General features: G+C 40.1%; 1 protein-coding gene across 1 annotated transcript in view; it reads left to right on the top strand.

Moving 5' to 3' along the window:
• LOC137040526 (polyamine-modulated factor 1-binding protein 1) overlaps positions 1 to 20,393 on the top strand; it is a 319,746-nt gene that overhangs the window by 46,033 nt on the left and 253,320 nt on the right. Inside the window, exon 2 of the mRNA XM_067416248.1 lies at positions 20,142 to 20,227. Within this exon, the coding sequence (XP_067272349.1) occupies positions 20,153 to 20,227 (75 nt within the window). The 5' untranslated portion in view covers positions 20,142 to 20,152. The remainder of the gene's footprint in view (positions 1 to 20,141; positions 20,228 to 20,393) is intronic.

Below are 20,393 nucleotides of genomic sequence, written 5' to 3'. Positions count from 1 at the left end.
CATTGATCAAACTGCACATGCTGTAGTTTTTTTTTTCCTTCAGATCATTTTAGGAGAAAAGCCACTCTTTAATACGGCTAGGTACTGGTATTTTTAGGCTGCCCGATGATGCTGTTCATTATAGCATTTTAACGTTAACACAGGCTGTGTGTGCTCTCTTAATAGTGTCGGTGCGCAGAGGTTGGCAACACAAAACCATTGATTGGCTGTATTTTTGGACAGTGGGATTTAAGTGGATTTGGGCCCTGGATTTAGCAGAAGTGCCTGAATGTAACAATATATCCAGCCAAAGATATGGACGTCTGGGCCTGCCTACTTATATCATGTGACCAGACAACTTCAACTGCTTTTAATATCTTTGTTAATCCTTAACTGATTGTTCTCGGTTAAAAAATGTGTTTGACAGTCACATGCTTAAATGGAAGAATATAGGGCAAAAGTACATCTATTGTACGTTATATTATTTATGTATGTAACTATATTATATATCACCAAGAATACTTCTTTAATCTTTCAAAATATCACACTTTCAACTGCATACCCTAAAATAATACATACAGTATTCAGCTTGCAGTGTTCTATACTGCAACCAATGTCCTTTATCCTATTATAATAGTAATCCAGAAAGACACCAGTTCAGATCCTACTTGAATGGCGAAAGAGAGACTTTTCCTAAATTGTCTGTCAAAATGAAAGGGGTAGTTTACCCAAAAAAGGAAATTCTGTTATCGTTTACTCAACTTCAATTTGTTCAAAACCTGTATAAATTTCTTTTTTTTGCCAAACACAAAAGAAGACATTTTGAAGAATGTCAGAAACCAAACAGGTCATGGGTCCCATTGACTTCTATAGTACCGCCCCCACCGAAGATATCATTTATTTACATTTTAGGGTAAACAAACAGCAATACCTCAACGAAAAAGGCAATTGGCTCTTTTACCTAAAAGAACTTTCTAGGCCTGTCATATTGAGCGTTATGATTTCTCCCATTCATATTTCTACAGGTGGTCCATCTCCTCCACTCGTTCCTATTTGTAAGAGCAATGTCCGTATGTAGTAAAACAGTATGTCTTGATAAATAACACAGCACAAGCTTGAGAATTAGTTTCTAAAAAGTACAATGTTATAGCGAACACCTTGACAGTGTTGATTTCAGAGGAGTTTTGAGTTTGCGCTTGACTGATGCAACATGTTGCTTGTGTTGGTGTAGCTAAACCCCTTCCAAACCCCTTCGAAATCAGAAATGTCCTGATATTTTATATATTAGTCTGTTTTAACCTCACAGGGAATGATAAATGGTCTCTTGCTGAGATATCTGTCAGCTCTGTAGATAAAGAGAACATATTACTGTGCTTGACAAGGTCGAGAGCTTCCGAAAGGGCAGAGTGAGCCAGAGGCAGGATTGCTGGGAGCAGGTAACTGGGTTTTGCCATTGGCTGGTGGTAAAACCCAGTTACCTGCTCCAAGCAATCCTGCCTCCAGCTCACTCTGCCATTTTGGAAGCTCTTGAGTTAGTTAGTATGACCCTTCAGTTTAGGTTCAGTCTCAAAAAGATGGGAACCTGAACATGGCCAACATTAATGATGGGCACAACCCAATGAGATTATCACAAATTGAGCACTGGAATGCCATTTTCCTCCCCACTCTGCACTGTTTTTTTGCCTGATTGATTACACCGTCCCAACCGATTTGATGTTATTTGTTAGTATCTACATGTAAAACTGGTTTGATACTGCTTGAGATGAGATGGTTTGCTAACTGTCATAATATAGTGGCACTTTGAATCGAAGACATCTGGGGCATAAACAGTCAATCATCTGCCTGCTTACACTTGTTTTCTATTTTAATCAGAGCAGCAGATAATTAAATATTTTGAAAGTGGTTAGAGAGGAAAAAATGGGAGTGTTTGCTCTGAGAAAGATAACGCTCGCCTACTGTAACAAGAGCGTAGCTGCAGCTCCAAACAATATTGCTTTAGTGCAGGTCTGCATAATAAAGAGGCTGCTTATGCATATTAATGAAGGCACTTTGCATAATGTCTGCTCCATGTGACATGCACAGCAGAACACAGACACTGTGTCAGTTGTACTTTACTTAGGCGGTGAATGAATTATGTTATTTTTGTCCACATTGCTCCATATAAAGATCTCTAGTTTAACTTCCCCCTCACCCCATCTTAACTTCACTTGCCCCCACGGCCATGCCTTTCCCCCCATTCCGACACACGTGCACGTCTCTAAAAACATATGGTACAGGGGTGTGCGTGATTCCAAACGAGGTCCTCGTTACCCCCCCACCACCCCCTTTCGTTCGTGCGAGCTTTTGGAAGAACTACAGCGACATCTGCATGTATCATGGCTCAAAAGCGCCAGGCAGATACCCGCTGCGAGCGGGCTTTTTCTGCCAGGCTGCCGCCCCTTTGCCCCACAGCTCTCATTACGGATCTCATAAACATGGCTAATTGTGCCATTCTGCATCCTCTCAGCATTTGCATATGCTAAGAACCACCCAAGGGCACTTAGTAGGTGAGACGTAGGCAGGACGGACGTTTTTTTTGTTGTTGCCGTTTGCGATTACATAAGGTAGTTTAGCGAAGAACAGAATGTAATGCAATCTAAATATGTATGTAATTTTTTTTGTATATACTTTTTTTTGTCCTGCATGTTTGTGCCATATGAAATTTTTCTTTATGTATTTTTATTTTTTATTTTTTTTAATATTTTATAGTTATGGCTCTGTATTTCTCAAAATTTGTAAATGCATTTACTCTTTATATTACATATATATATATATATATATATATATATATATATATATATATATATATATATATATATATATATATATATATATATATATATATATATATATATATATATATATATATATATTCTTTTGGGTAAAGTCCCTCAAAGGTTCATAAGCCATGCCAAATTAGGCTTTCGTTGTATTTCATTGACAGTCTCTGCCTCTTAATTAAGTGTGTATCGATTGTTTACATTCTCATGTTGTTTGTGTAAATGTGCATATGTGTAAAGCAGAACTTTTATCTATTCTTTTGACGGGACATTGTGCCAGACGTAATGACAGCGAGCACATTTAACCAGAAACAAAGGATCAATTTTGCCGAGTGATTTAATACAGGCAATCATAGTCTCTGTAAGCATACTAATTATGCGCATAGTTTGTTGGGTAGTTGGCAGAGGGGGCAGATGTGAGCAAGTGTTGGATTTGTTTCATACAAGGCGAAAGCTTGTGACAGAATGCCCCCAGCAATTCCCACGCTTTCCTCCCAACCCTGAGTTGCCATTCCCCCGCCTCCGGATCTCGTTGGCACCCGATGCCAACTTCTCACATCCCCACTTCTGTATCAAACATATTTAATGTTTCACAATAGCAACAAAATGCCCTAGGGTTCCTTAATAAACATGATATTTAAAAGTGTGCCTCTAAAAAGCAAAGTACAAATAGCATTACACAGAAGTCTACAAATATACATTTCCTTTCTGTATAAAAATGGCATGTTTTGGCCTTCTTTCGTCAAAAAATATAATTCCGGTGATTACGAACAGACGTATCCGCATTCACCTAGCACATAAACAGTACTCTTGTTCCTTGGAAGACGCTCAATTAATCCGCATATGACAGGCTGAGCGCGCCCCTCCTTCTTTTTTTTTTCTTTTTTAATTAACGTTGAATTAAAATGAATTGGCAGGATGCCGGAAAGCAGGCACACAGCTTTGAAGATTGCCATCGCATAATGAGTCGCTTTCTCTTTTTTTAACACTTTGTGCTCCTCATTTCCCCACTCCCTGTGCTCCGCTGCCAGTTGCCAGTGTGCCTTAGCGATTTAATGATATGCAAATGAAATATGCATAAAACCATTCTGCTGTACGATGATTAAGCGCTGAGGACATTAGCAGGTGCCCTGCCATAGGCTCTCTTGTTGTCTCCTCTCCATTTCGCTTCGCCCGCAAACGCCACCTCTATAACAAAGCTCAACACTAATAACAGCAGAAAACTAACCATTTTAATAATGACGGTAATATCCAATCGGCAGAAATTTAATCCCGTGCAGCGTTTGTCTCGCCCATGTTTTGTAATATCCACATCCAGGGAAAGCAGAGGTCCTTGGCATTTGAAGGATTTGGCTGCAGTGAGCAGGGAGAGAGGAGAGACATGCTGGGTTTTCCTGGGGAGGACTTGGGAGAGACTAGCATAGCCAAGCATTGCAGTTGCTTTTCTCTGCTTGTTTGCATGTGGTATTATGTGTATGTTGGCTCACAAAGAAGGAAAATATTCTCCCTTTCTTTTCCTTCTGCCTCTCCCTCTCCCCCCTCTCCCTCCTTGTTTCTGCCAGCCAGTTTTTTTTTCCTCCTTTTTTTTGTAATCCATTTGTATAATGAGGACGAGACGCAATTAACTTCCCCTGTGGAATTAAAATAAAAGACAGATCATCCAAACCTCATTAGCTCCAAACGATTATATCCACACGTGTTCCGCGGCGACAATTAAAAAAAAATACACACACAACAAGAATTATGAATTAAAGCACTAATCGCATGTGCGACAAATACTTAATCGATCGCGCTGACGATGCCCCAAAAGATGCCACCATTGCCCAGCCTATCCTTCCTGGTGGCAGCCTTGGTTCTGTCATCTTGGTGGTTATGCCAAGGCAGTGTAGGAAGCACAAAGATCTTATAATCCCTCCCTTTGGATGACTTCTTCAATTATTCATATTCCACAACCGTGCCCCTTTGTCCAACAAAAATCGAGAGGCATGAGAACTGTAAGTAAAAGTTTGGAGTATCCACTCGTAATTAGCGCACGCTGATGAGCCTCCTTCCCCCGCGCTAATTGCCGATTTAATTTTCGCTGTGCATTTTAATCAGTGAAAACGAACTTAGGCAAATCATCCGTTCTCGCTGGTTGCACCGCTGCCCGTAGTTGGCTGTGTGCCCGATGCCCATCGTCTTTGCGGAACCAGGGCGACGTTCCTCCTCCGAACCCTGCAGGTACCAGCTCTCAGAAAGGGCTACTACTTCTGCGGTCGAGTATATATCTAAAACATAAACAAAACGAACGGGAGGAGTTTGCCCATTTCTTGATTGGGTGGCAAATAGAGGGCATGCAAAAAAAGTGGGGGCTGCTAAAAACGTTCCCACAGCCCCCCTGCCCCATTTGGCAGAGTTACAGCCAGGCTGGTCTGGAGGTTACCGCCTCCCCAAAGAGTCTGATAGTGTGATTCTGTGCCCCCTCCATCAGGTTCCTGCTTGGCTGTTGTGGGTGGCACCCCCCCCTGTCTCTTGTCTCCCATACGGGTTGATGGCGTAAAGAATCTACAGTCTTAGCCATTCATCTCCCTGGTGATTGCTGTGAATGTAGATAAATTGTAAATGCCTGCCTCCTCCTTCTCTCTCTGGCATAGCCTTGCTTGCTGCTGAAGTGGAGTTTCATACTTCTTGTATTTCCTCTTCTTATTTGGCTTTTTAAAAAGTCGATATCGAGCCGCACCTGAAAAAGTCCACAAAGCGGGGGGAAAACGCTTTTCTTCGTTGGACGAATTAAAACGATTAGCACGTCATTAAGAGAAAATGCATTAATTAAACCCCATCTGGATAGTTGATTATAATTTTATGTGCTGGCTCATTAGTATGCATCCTCATGTTTGCTGATTCTCTTTCTTGCCCCTTTTTGTGTTTAGCTTTTCTAAACAGCTGCTGTTCTGCCATTGGCACCGTCCCCCAGGTCCTCTCGTGTTGAAAGGCGATTGGCAGATTGGCAGCATCTGACGCCGCAGTGCCCGTGGTAGACATTCTTCACTGCCTTGGTTGGCAGGCGGTTGACAAAAAGTGGTGGTTTATATAGAGGAAAATTAAATAGTAAATGGTGGCGCGGGGCTGGCACAAAAACACAAACACCTCCCCCTTTTTTTATAATGGCTTGCTGCTTTAGTTTTGTCTTGTTTTTCTTGTGCCAATTTGTTTTCATTTACAGCCGCCTCGTTGCCTTATTGAATCCGTCACGCTAATTAGCTGCGCAAACTTTTCTGTTTAATTAGTCAACAAAAGCACCACCGTTGTCTTTGTTTGTTCTTGATTCCAGTTATCTTTGCCAACCGAGCCGCATCGGGTACGTTCGTGTTCACCTTGTCCATCATTCCGCAACAGATGCCACTGCAACGATCCTGGCATCGTGCTCAACAAAATCACCTTGACATGTCCAGGAAACGCATCAGCGCGGTTCTTTAAATGTTGAAATGTGGCACATGTATCCACCCGGTGTCTGCAGTAGGGTTGCCAGCAAAGAAGTTGGCATGGCATATGCTGCCTGGCTGGCAGACTGCCTGCTTGGCACAGGGAAATGCGCAGTAGGAGAGAAGAAAGCGAGGAAGAGAGAGGGAGGCGCTTTCTCTTGCCCCGCCTTCAATGCCTTTTGGTGGACAGCGCCACCGTTGCCATTTTGTCCATAAAAGTGTGGATACACTTTGTACCTTTCGTGGGTTAGAGAGGGTTTACTCGACTGCCATTGGTGTCCGTTGCGGTGGCATGCAAGGACTTTATCCCGCTTGTGTTGTCTCTCCCGTTCCGATGCCAGGCAGGCATTATCGACTTCTTCCCATTCCTATATTCCGCTCTGAATGCCACCGATGTTCCGTAATCACGAGCAGCAGATGGTATTCCCCTCCTTTTCCTGTTTGCTTTGAGTTGAGGTTTAGCCTCGTACTCAAGAACCCCCACCGGCAATCCTACTTTTAATATTATTTGTAAACACGCCGCTCAAAAATGACCGTTCTCTCTTGCCAAAATGAACCAAATGGCATGGATCTTCATGTGTTTTTCTTGTCTACCCGCCTCCCCCCCACAGCGAGCGCCAGTCCGCCTTGGTGCTGCCACTGAGTGGATGGCACCGTGCCAGCTTTTCACTGCCACAATCCGCATTCGCAGCTTGTTTCTCGCGCTCGCCCATCCCCTATCCTCTTCTTGTCTTTTCGCACCCTCCCCTCCATCGTTTTCAGCTCTGCCAGCACATCCCCCTGCTCCCCCACCCTAACTTTGTTCCATAAGCCTGACATTAATTAACATACGGGTTAATTGATTCTAAGAGCTGATGAATTGCTCGTAACATCTGTCGTTGGCTGGCTTCCCCGCTGCCCGCCCCACTGCACCATTACCCTGGCATCGCCCGCTTTACCCTTCCCTCCATGGAGGTGCTCAAAGCCCTGCAGCCCAGCATCTGAGGTGAGCAGTTTCCCTGCTCCTCTGTACACTGGAAAGGAGTCTCCTTATTGGACTATAGCTGATCGCTGTTGACGTTTGCCATCTGATCCCTGCGCAGAATGTTACATGGCATTTTGTTATAAATAATCAAAGTCCTTCTCGTAACCACCTCCCACCTTTTTTCCCCCTCTCAATCCTCCCTCTATACTCTATACTTTCCTGATCCACTTAAGTTTCCAGGGAGACAGGAAAGATTAGAATTTGGGGTGTTAATTTTGTGCAAATTCAAGCTATTTTTCATATCCATCTGTTCAATAACAACACCGGATGAGTGTGCTGTTTATTTGAATCGCCGTTCTGAACTTTTCATCTGCACTTAATTATCTTCTGTCTTATGTGAGCGCCACTGAAAACGGTTCTTCAATTTACCACTGAATTAACGGTGTTGTCGTATTTGATTAATCAATTAACAGAAGTGTAATTAGCAAATATCACACAGATTACATCTCCGCTTATTTTTTTGTGTGTGTTTTGCTCTATTTGGAGCTGACGATGCTATAAACACAAGACTGTTCTGTATTATTTAATCATGTGACCCCCCCCCCTCCTCAACTCAGTCTTCCCTCTGTAATTAATTAGTCTACACTCGCATGCATAATATCGCTTACTCATTAAGATGAAGACTTTGCACATAAAACTCAACCGCAGCATTTAATCAGAAAATGTAACTCTAGAAGATCAAGTTTTGAATTGGCTTTATCTGCCAGTATTCCATGGCAAGTATTGCCCTGCATTTTTCCCCCCCCCGAGAAGCAGCATGTGTTTCGGGGCACTGGCACACTCGACTCTGGCAATGCTACATGCAACATTCTTCCCACTTTCTCGTCTTTAAGCTTTTTTTCATTATTAAATAAAAAGGAGCACAAGGCTTCTGAGGCAACAAGAGGAATCCATTATGCAAATTGCCTGTTATTTGCATAATGTCTTATGCCAGGAATATGCAAATGAAGCATATAATTTATGAGTGCCTGCATCTGTCTCGGAGTGTTCCCATAAGTTACAAAGAAAAGATTTCTTTTTTTATTTTCCGTTCTCTCTGTTCTTCTTCCCAAACTGGCAAAGATGACAAGCACGGAAAACAAGCATAAAGTGCATTCTCACAGGCTGTGCACCATCAAAGATTAAGAAAACTTGGCAGCTGGTGGCTAGGAGACAGGGGAGGGGACATGGGGATGGCAGATATGGGGGAAACTGGCACAATAAATCGCTTTTCAAAAGGGCGGTAGCAGAAGGCACTTTTCTAAAACAATTGATCGCGTTAGCACGACACAAAAAGGGAAATGCAAATGTCAACAAGCCTCATTTAGGGGGAAGTTGGAAGTTCCCTGCCGTCCCCCCACACTATTGGGTGCCGTCCTGCCCACTTGGCTGGGCGTGTGCCCCTCTGAGGAGCTGCCAGCTTTACTTCTTTCCCCACAGGAGTGTCTGCGGAGTCATTTGTGATGTTGGCTGCGTAGTGCAGCTTAGCTAGAGAGAGGGAGAGAGAGAGGGATGTAGAGAGAAGCTTCACGAGGAAATGTAAATGCATGAGTACGTAAGTATGTGAGAGCACGGGCTCCTCCGGCACCCAGGAATGCCAATGCTGCCTTGGCCAACGCAGCGATGCCGAGAGCGGGACCATCGCCGCCGCCGTCGTCGGGCATTCCCTGCTGTCTGCAATCTCGCTAATTTCATTCATTCTTACCTTTTGTGTTTGGCTCATCGTAATCACTGGCCTGCTTTGCATACTTGATCGTGACACACTGTTGTACAAAGCAGAGGGAGGGTGTGTGGTAGGAGGAAAAAATTGCCAGTTTTTTTGTTGTTGTTGTTTTTGTTTGTTTGTGGTACAGATGACTGCAGAAGTGATAATCGTTTTTCTATGCTGTTCGTCGCAAGGCCTCCTCTCAAACTTCGGACGTTCGGATTCTCTGGGACAACTTCAGGATTTTGCCCGTATGTTGTGTCTGGAACTATTTCCTTTGGATTGGGATGAACTTGGGATGACGCTGTGCTCGCTTACCCGGATTACACTTTGCCCTGGGGATGTTCTCAATCCCTTTTGTAATTTTGTTACAATGTGTGTACTTGACTGCTTTCAGAGCCCATTGTACCCTACATGACTGCTAAGACTGATGATCCAGAGGTTGTGTGGCAGTCTGGCAACTGCTCGGAGCAGTGTGTGGGCATCTGGATGGGTATGAGAGGATTCTCAGAGCCTGAGTGTACAGGGCTGGAACTCTCGTCCTTGGTTTCAGTGCGATCTGATGGCTGTGGAGCTGTCTCGGCAGGTCTCCTGCTCTGAGAGCCATTGTTAATTAAAACGACGAGATCATTATCCACAATCATTTCATTCGGCTGAAAATTTTTGCTTTAAGATACGAATCCGTTTGGGTCATGAATATTAGTGTGATGTAATTGGGAGAATTTTTTATTTTTTGGGGGTAATAGCAATTCCTTTTCTTTTTTTCTTTGCATTGCCGTTATGCCTTCATCTTAATTATGCAGAGCAGACGTTTCATTATTCGCTTGCATACTGATGAGATTCATGGAGAAAATTAATTTTTCCACAGCCGTTTCTTGAATTAATGGTTTATGAGAAGATGTGTATGTCTTTTACTTTTTACATTTCTCTTTAAAGAACATTTGTTAAAGAACATTGGAATTTAAATGAATACATGACATTTCTAAACTGTAAAGCGGGATTTATACAAAACAAAAACTGTGACTATTGCTTCGTCATAATTATCAAGCTTTCTCTGTTTTTAATTATTGTCACGCTTCTGTGAGCATATGCTGTATGTATCTTCATTTACGATTCCTTCATTTATTAAAAACCAAAGAAAGACAAGATTTAATGTAGTTTGGCTAAGAAAGGAGATTAAAGAATCCAAATACCTCAAATGACATTTGTTCTTTTTCCTTAAAAATAAACACAATACATATAAATAGAAATAGATAGACTAAATAATAAAGACTGAATAAAAACGCTTGCTCATTTAACTCTAACATGAGTCAGCAGTTCATGAGGATATTAAACTCTACCCTTAAGATGGAAACCAAGAGGAGAGATATTGGAATAAGAATTTAAGTTACATGAAGTGAAATGAAACCTTGTCTGTCAGTGGATTAATTATTTATTCTCTTTCTGTGCTTGATAAATACTGTAAGATCTGCAATGCTGAATTTGTGGAATTAGATAATATTAAAACAAAACATCTACATTGATTCAAAAGTCATTTTGTTGTATTAAAAAAATATATTTTTTGATTCTAAAATAAATATAAATTTTTCTTGTGTAAAAATTCATAGTTTTTGCAATAAGATGAAAACATTCTTCATGATAGATCATAGTGTGTCAGATTAACATTTTTTTGAAGTAATTTGCATGAACTGGTGTGCAACATAATCCTTATACCCGACTATATGAGAACAATACACTCGCATACACAACAAAAATCTTTCCTATGTGCTAGTGAAAATTAGCACTGTGATTGGGAACGCTGTATAATTGTTCAGTAATTAAAATTCCTTTTTTTTTTTTTTACGTTGCCGTTAAGCCATTGTCTTAATTTTGCAACGCAGACAGTTCATTAATTGCTTGCATACTAATGAAACCATTCAATCAGACCTCTTCGAGCCGAAAGATTGACATGCTTTATAAAATAGCCGCACAGTAATGCTTTTGATCAGATATTTTATTTTCATGGAAAATTTCCTCTTAATAAATAAACGCGTGTGTGTGTGTGTGTGTGTGTGTGTGTGTGTGTGTGTGTGTGTGTGTGTGTGTGTGTGTGTGTGTGTGTTTATAGATGTTAGAATGTTAATGTTAAGATTGACACCCTTTTGGTAAGGCAATTTTAATTTGTACTGTACTCTCAACACATTTTCACATTTATTCTTTAACGGAGCAGTCGAGTGTGCAGCCTTAATTGTCTTTATGTGTAAAAAGCATCCCTAATCCTTGCTACCGTAGAGCTCGTGTTGACTGCTCTGATCAGAGGACACTAATGAAGATATATACACAGTGTTTGGTAAGATGAGAGGAGCCATGTCAGCACCACTCTGTTTAATTGTGCGTTTATTATCAGTAGCCTATTTTATTTTAATTTGATGCAGGTTCACACATTTTGATTTTTGCCCTCTCAGGCGAATTTTGAGAATCCTCTGATCATGGGCCAAAATCTGAAGTCTTTTATCACTAGTTTGACATGTTCACTGACAGCCGACTAATGACCATTGCGATCAAATTTTACATCCAACTAAGTTCTAGCAGTGTCAGAATTGTTTCAGTGTTTACGGCACAGTCATGCAGTGTCACATCTCTTACGACAACCGTTGAATCAAAAACCAATAGGAGGTGATGATGCAATTAGTGAGACAACAACAAACCACCACTTGCTACACTAGGGATGCTCACCCGATCGATTAATTGACGATAATAATTTAATCAATAAAACGTAGAGATGGTCGATTATGTAAGATCATCATTAGAGTGCGTAGTTTTGAGGTGCAGTAGACACAAAGCAAAAATTAGTGAGCGTGTGGTGGTTACATATTTTGAGTGTATTAATAGCCATTTATTTTGAAGCTTAATTAACCAAGGGTCTAAAAAACCCTCTAAAGAAATACTTGCGTGTAAACGCCACAATAAAATTACATAGAATAAATATGTATTTAGATCCTGTTTGATGAGTGATGATCTTCCAGCGATGCTTGAGCTGTACACTCCTATTCAGTGCCACATGGTGAATTAAGACCTGTCATTTTGAGCGTCCGATTGGTCTCTACACATCATCCTTACCCTTTATACCCACCCACCATACCCAAGATCTGGTTTCCTTTTGTTGAACTTTCAAATGATTTAAAAAAACACTGTGCCATGATTGTGCCACAATTTGATCCCATTAGTCCTGAAGCTTTAGCCAAGCAGCATGTCATGTCACTTCATGATTTACGTATTATCTTATGCATTGTTTGGGCTCGTTCAAGACCACCAGCTCGAAATAAAGATATGCAATCTACTATGGTTTATTCATGTTTCGCAAAGTCACAAACCACAAAGTGGCACAAAAGCATCATATGTATACTGTTTACACTCTTTATTCAATGCTAATACTTGGCATTGCTTGGTCTCCAAATTAAATACATCTCCATCTTGGAATTATATGTTTCTATCTGCATTCTGAGCAGTTTCAAGATATTGAGCATTTCGAGTCCATTCAATTTTAAAGATAGAACCTTTTTGTTTTCCAAATGCATAAAAAACATTTAAAAAAGAATCACAAAATTAAATTACATTTTGACAAAAATGTCAGTTGAGACCTTTTCAATAAACTATATTACCAAAAGTTTTGGAACTCCTGCCTTTACATGCACATGAACTGTAATGACATCCCATTCTTACTCCGTAGGGTTTAATATGGAGTTAGCTCACCCTTTGCAGCTATAACAGCTTAAACTCTTCTGGAAAGGCTTTCCACAGGGTTTAGGAGTTTGTATTTGGGAAGTTTTGACCATATTTCTAAAAGTACATTTGTGAGGTCAGGCACTGATGTTGGGCGAGAAGGCCTGACTCGCAGTCTCCGCTCTAATTCATCCCAAAGGTGTTCTATCGGGTTGAGGCCTGTCAAGTTCCTCCACACCAAACTCGCTCATCCATGTCTTTATGGACCTTATTTTGTGCACTGGTGCGCAGTCATGTTGGAACAAGAAGGGGCCACCCCCAAACTGTTCCCATACTTAACCGCCATGGGTTACAATGGAAGACTTGAAGGCGGGTTTCCTTTATAAAGTTTAAAATATTGATATTTTTCTTACACAAACGCATCGATTGAAATCAGAAGGCCTCTATTAACCCATCAGAGCCGTGTGGAGCATGTTATTTGATGGACAGCTGTATTTTTTATAAACTTCAAAAAAAGCTACAACTACTGCTGGGATTAACGTTAGCCTGGACTTTTTAAATAGAACTCCGATTGTATTTGTCTGAAAGAAGAATGTCAGCTATGATGACTTGAGGGTGAGTAAATCATAAGCTTAGTTTCATTTTTGGGTGAACTAACCCTTTCAGCATTTATTTTCAACCTTTAGCAGCAATAGATAAAGGCTTAAAGCAGTTTGGAACAGTTTTTCTTCGTGGAAGCTTTGCGTAAGAGCTAATAAAATATTTAACCTCAAGACAATATTTTGTGTCTAATTTATTTGAGACTAGTAGCTGTGTAATAAGCGGCATAATGTACAACCAGCCGATTGTTATCACAGATTATTACACGGCTCTGTGAAATACTTGATTCTGATTGGTCAATCGCGCATTCCAGCGGTACGTTATTTCCAGATAACACCCGCTCATACGGGTACTACGAGTTACTTGACCGGTACTACTTCTATGCGTAACGCTGGTGCCATCTTGTGGCTTAAACAGCTGTGGGCTACAATGGAAGACTTCAAGGCAGGTTTCCTTTATAATGTTTTTAATATAGATATTTTTCTTACACAAACCCATCGATTCGAATCAGAAGGCTCTATTAACCCATTTGAGTCATGTGGAGCACGTTATTTGACGGACAGCTGCATTTTTATGGACTTCAAACACAACTACAACTAGGCTACTGCTTGGATTAACGTTAGCCTGGACTTTTTAAATATAACTCCGATTGTATTTGTCTGAAAGAAGAATGTCATATACATCGATAATGACTTGAGGGTGAGTAAATCATAGGCTTGGTTTCATTTTTGGGTGAACTAACCCTTTCAGCATTCATTTTCAACATTTAGCAGCAATAGATAAAGGCTTAAAGCAGTTTGGAACAGTTTTTCTTCGTGGAAACTTTGCGTAAGAACTAATAAAATATTTAATCTCAATCTTTGTCTATAATTTCAAAAAAATGTAATCGAAAAAATAAATAATGGACCCTTTTCAAAGACTGTGATGATGCGTTTTAACGGTTCTCAATATCGTAATTTTTGCAATGTTTTTTGTATTTTTTTTTTTTTAAATTGTTGTGAAATCACTATTATGGAGTTTTTCTTTTGCTTTTATTTAATGTATACTCTCATTCACCGCTATAAAAGTTAACCCAACTATGACGACTTCTGCTCTGAGAAACCCGGAAATGTGAAAAGGGTCTATTACTCAGCCTCACACTGTTGGCACTGAAAGTTAAGCTTCCAAAGGCATGAACTGAAAACGCGTCAAATTGAACACACGCTGTGAATGTATATGCCGTGAGTGCGATCGTGTGCGGTGAGCTCATTCATCATGATGAATGTTATCTGACTACTGCTGTGTTTGTGCTGTGACTCCCTCAGCGGCTAAATCACATTATATTGAACAGACACGTTCAGTTTTTAATTGTAGTGTCTGTTCTTTAACTGAACTGATTTCAGTGGGGAAAGTGATCCAGTCACAGTGATTTAGTAGCGGTGCCTTTGGGAGTGGCCTCGTAGGGCAGCGAAGCATTCTGGGAATTGTTGTCTTTCATCCCCATGAGACAAAAATACATTTTCTCAGTCTAGAAAGGACCAAATTCAAAAATAATTTCACATTTCTACTACATTAATGACCCAGTTTAAATACAGATTCATCTTCCCAGTGCTGAAGTACCCCTTTAAAAGTGCCATAAAATGGAAAACTGTATTTACCTTGGCAAAGTTGAATAATAAGAGGTCTGTGGATGGAACTGACATACCATGAGCCTCAGACACCATTGTTTCCACCTTCATAAATCTTGTGTGATGTAACAGTCGGGATCATTAATGTTTACAGCCTCACAATTTGCATATACCAGCCCATGTTCAAGGCCAGCCAGTATTGCCAGTATTAGTTTTAACGTAGACCTGAAGTTTTGCAGGTATTGGGAAGATGAGGAAAATATAGCAAAAATGGCAGATAATGGAAATAAATGTTATGTTCCAGGCTCTGCAGGGGATGTGAGCCCTTCTTAAAAAAATACCGTTCCCACAGGCACAGAACAAGCTTGGTTGATTTTTATAACCATGCAATATCGTTAACAAATAAAGACGAGACTGAGAAATGTAGTTTAAAAAATAAAATATGTATTAAAAAAATATCTATCTTTGGTTTTGTCCATGGGGGAAAATTGGAGCGGAGCGTTTGAGCTTTCCTGCTTGCGGTTGCCAGATTTCAATAACTTAAATCCCCAATCAGAGCTTTTCTGTTAAAAGAACACACATTCTATCCAGTGTTTTACTTAAATGTGCAATCTCTCTCTCTCTCTCTCTCTCTCTCTCTCTCTCTCTCTCTCTCTCTCTCTCTCTCTCTCTCTCTCTCTCTCTCTCTCTCTCTCTCGCGTGCAGATGATCTGAAGACACCAATAAACAAGTAAGCTGCTTTTCAGCTATCTCCATTTGAGATGTTTTGCTTACTTAGGTGGTCTGTGTTCTGTCACGAGTCTCACGACTTACGAGCCGCAGAATTTTTGCAGAATTAACTGCACTTGTGTGAGCTACTGAAATGAGCCTGGCTGTGAAACAGCCAATCAGAGCAAAGCTTAACATTGTTATTTATGACTATTCCAAATAAGGTTATAACAGCCCATTTTATTCTAGGGACAAATCTTACCAAAAGATTTTAGGTATAAAAGATTATAGGCCCTTACCAAAGCCAAATACCTTCTATGTAGATATAACAAAATAATATCAATTGTTTTGATATGCATTCAATGACACCTTTAAAGGGTGAGTTAGTGTTAAAGGGTGTTAGATTATAGGCGGGTGCACAACATGTGTACAGTCTGCTTATTACACACACAGGGATGCGCAGAAGCACACACATTTTTAAATATGAAAAATTCCTCTCTGGAGAATAGCCATGTGAATAGCTAATCCAACAAGGTGCAAGCATAACTGGCCTTTAAAGGGAATGGGAGATGAGACTCTGATTGATTTAACGCCTAAAACACAACCATGACTCATTCAGAGAATAGGTACAACCCTTTTGGACCATCCTTTTGGACCGACCTTTTTTTTCTTCTTTAGTCATTAAACTAGCAAAAGTGGATTGTGCTCTGGATTGTGCTAAGTGCTCTTGCGCCGTGCGCTTCAGCCTTTATCCACTTGTATTGTATGGGAGGAAAACGCTTGAACAGGATTGGAGGACAGGTCATGAAGGTAAGTGAGCACGATGGCAAAGATGTCCTTTAAAAAACAAATAAACTAGTAATTATCTGCCTTTACTCATGTTACAGATGTATGCGTTAATGCGTCGAACTACACGATGAAAGACATTTTTGATTGAATCCATGAAATGTAAAAGATACTTTTACTTTCTTACACAATTTCTTTAAAGTCAATTTATATGTTCGATTCTGAACTTTTGTAACATGCCCCATTAATTACATTTGTGCTGGGCCGTTGAGATGTGTCTTCTTTTATACCACTCAAGTGAATGAGACATGGTACTTGATTACAGCCCGAACCTTGCGCGCTCCTTCACATTTGCTGTGCACCTTGACCCCTCGCTGTATGCTCTCCCATAAAACTGGCAATCTAGCTTCAGCTGTGTAAAGGCTTTAGCATGCTGAATAACAGCTTCGTTGAGCACAAAGACACAAATAGGCCCAGGCTATGAATAATTGAGGTGGCCCTTGGAAAAGATGGAGATTGGTGCTCTCTGAAAGAACCTAGACTGCTCTCTGTCATGGTAATCACATAAGTGACTCAAAACACTTCAAGTAAACAATCATCCATTCACGGTTAGATAGAGAGGAGCAGCTTGCTTTGTGTTTGATGTTCACTGTGCTCTGTAGGGATGTACACTACTATAATTTCAGAATCAGCTCTGTGGGTTGTGCGCTAGTTGACATATCCATTCTGCATGTAACAGAAGTGCTTTAGGCTAAATTTAAGATGCAACTTGACAGAGAAGGTTTTTAGTTGTTAACGTGCTAATTAAAAACTTGCTACTAAAATATAAACTGCAAACTAATCAACGAGTCAACTGTGGACTGGAGTCATTGGAGGAGCACTAACACCGTGGCTTTCTCTTGTAAAGCCTAATGGAAATTGCATGTGATTGATTTGTTTCAACCTAGACTCATTGGAAACTCGTGCCTTTACCTACATTCCTGTAGGTAGAAAGAACTTTTATTTTCCATTTTCATATAACATTATGGATTACTAAACTAAGACTTATTTTCACGCTTCAAAACCCTCAGAACCATTTTATAATAGCACATGATTTGTAAACTAATATTAACTTTAGCATCACATAACCAGCTCTATATGTATAACTTTCTCAACATATTATACTTCCTCGTAGCTTACCTGGCACAGCATTGCACTTACAATGCGGAGCGCTGAGTCAAGATAACAAAGATCTCACAGCTTCACACTTTAAATCCTAAAACTCAAAATTATTAATTGGTTTGAGTAGGGTCAACTTAAATTAAAGGGTTAGTTCACCCAAAAATGAAAAATATATCATTAATTACTCACCCTGAATAGAATATGATGAACATTATGCAGATCCGCCGTTCGGGCACATGATCCAGAAGCGAGGAACTTTGTTTAAAGTTTTTTTTTTCTTTTTTCTAAAGCACGATTAGTGTAGAATTACACAGCTTACATCACGTTTCGACCGCAGGAACTTTACCCAGAAACCAGGAACTTTGGGTGGTACTCGGTGTGTTTAGACCGCAGGAACCAGGGTCTAAATGAAGTTCCGGGTAAATATTTCCCCCTCCAAACGGCCCTGCTCGCGAGGTAGTACTTTTTAAAAGTTCAGGAACTTTCGAGGGCGGGACTTGGGCGTTGAACATGCTGATTGGTTGAGCTCACGCAGCCTTTTATTTCAACCGGCATTTTCAAAAGTCTTTTGCGAGGTTCGGTCTACGTTCAGTAAATATCAGTCTAGCTCTCTGTCTGATGGCGCGCGTTCGTCTGTAATAGCTGATAATAATATACATTGTCATTTTAAATCTAGCTTTACAAGCTTTCTGAATATGCTGCTGAATCTGCATATTAGTGCTCTTTTCTGTCATTGTTAATTACCTCTTTAGTAAAGCTATACATAACCAGCAAAAGCAGCACAGCTTGAATCTCTTCCATACTCGTTATAATTTTTTTACAGTCTATTTTTCACCATGTAAACGACCTGACCGATTACTTTTAAGTGTGCATCCTTACATGATGTGACAGTGTGCGCCGCGCTCATGTTGACAAGAGAGGAAAGTTCATTTTTCTGAGGGGTAAACTTTTTATTTCGTAAGTTATGAAGATAATAATGACACAGCGTATATTGCCCCAGGCAGTTTTTAATTTAACTGCGCCTGACAGAAGAATTTTTTATTTTCTGAGATGATTATTACACTTTACAACAGATAAATAGCTTATTATATACTACTGTATTAGTCCTGGTGGCTGTTAAGAGTTGCTATGGCTACAGTTAACACATTCCAGCTGCTGGAGAAAACAGCGTTGACATTTTTGATGTGGCAGACAAACTGCATGTGACAAAATGATTGCGATTGAAAGTCATCACATGTAAACACCAGATCGGTTTAGATAACGTCTCATGTAAACAGTCCACTAAAGTCCACTAGACCTCTCATGCCTGTTTCACACAACATGTATTCATCATTTTTTATTTAAAATCCAGAAGTTGTTTCTAAACATGGCTTGTCAGCATTGCAATTCTCTTTGTAGGCCTATACACTCTTTTATAGATATTATGTTTAAACACACTACATTTAAACAATGTTTTATTCAATCAATTACTTTAGCTATATTTATAGCCTAGGAGCCTACCTACTTTAGAAACATAGGCTAGACTATGTTAAAATAACAAACATTTTAAATTAGAACTTACAATAGACAAAAACAGCTGACTCTCGTCTTTTCTTTTGTTTTTTAAAATCTTTTCAGAAGAAATCCTGCAGGTCATAAATAATGTTGTTTTTTTCCACCCCCAAGAAAGGACGAGTGCTCTCCATTATATCATCTATCATTACTGACTGAAACAGAGTGGACTTTACATTATATGCACCTGTAGTGGAATTACTAGCAATTTTTGCATTGATAGTCTACATGTTTGTTTTAATGTGGACAATGCGCTGTCATTTTATTTCAGTGCATCCAGCACAGCAAAAAATCGAATCGGAAACAGTCGCCGCACTGTTGTATATGTGCCGATTCTTCTGCTTCTCCGCTAGCCATTGATGGCGGTCTAAAAATGCCGGCTACACCGGTTTTCTCCTCTTGTGCTCCTGTGGTGTCTGCCATTGCTAAGATGAAGAAATTTCAGCAAAGGATAAATTGGTTTCCATCCCTTGCATTAGCTTTACTGTTAGATATATTGATGGAGATAAGAAATGAAAAACCTGCCTTGTAAATCTATGATCAGCTGTTCGTCCATCTTGGTGTAGCTTACAAAGTTGTTATGGAAAGGCCAAAGCTAATCGGTTGGCTCTTGTTACCTGACCTGTGGCGCACTTGTGGCATTCTGAAAAGTTGAGTTTTTTTTATTTATTTTAATTCACAGTGGTAATGACACACCTGGAAAAACCAGCTTGCCGCACCACCTGAGCATTGTGACTACATTTAAAATAACGAACTTGAACATGCAATATGACCAGCCCCAAACTGTAATCATTCAGCAATATGCTATGCTATTTCTATCAAAGCATTGTGCTACTAATTAGCACGTTATACTTTAATTAATAAGCTTATCAAGAGTTAAGTTAATAGAGTTAACTTATCAAGAGTTAACTAATTTTAAATATATGTGTACAAAATAAGTCCACCACCAAAAATGTGATGTTAGACTACTTCATGTGAGTTATTGCTGACATTAATTTTCATTTAGCTAAACCTGAACACTGATCTGGCATCTTGCTGTCTCCCTCTCCCCACTACTAGATGTCTGAGCTATGATGGAAGCCAGTCAGGATGTTGTACTGGAGCAGCCTAAGGAGTCTCTCTCAGATCAAAGCAACAAAACTACAGTAAGTATCAACTATTGAATTTCCATGAAGCCTGAGTCAGCTTTCTCTGTTGTGACAATCACCGTGTTCCAAACCTTACTGAGCTGCCTCACTGTGTCTTACACAGGCGGCTGAATCACTCCACTTATAAATCACTATGTTGCCAAGTCCTTGAGTTCAGCATAGC

Source organism: Pseudorasbora parva, chromosome 1 (genome assembly GCF_024679245.1).
Source record: "Pseudorasbora parva isolate DD20220531a chromosome 1, ASM2467924v1, whole genome shotgun sequence".
NCBI lineage: Eukaryota > Metazoa > Chordata > Actinopteri > Cypriniformes > Gobionidae > Pseudorasbora > Pseudorasbora parva.
The sequence above is the reverse complement of the archived record's forward strand: the minus strand, read 5'-3'. Positions and strand labels throughout refer to the sequence as shown.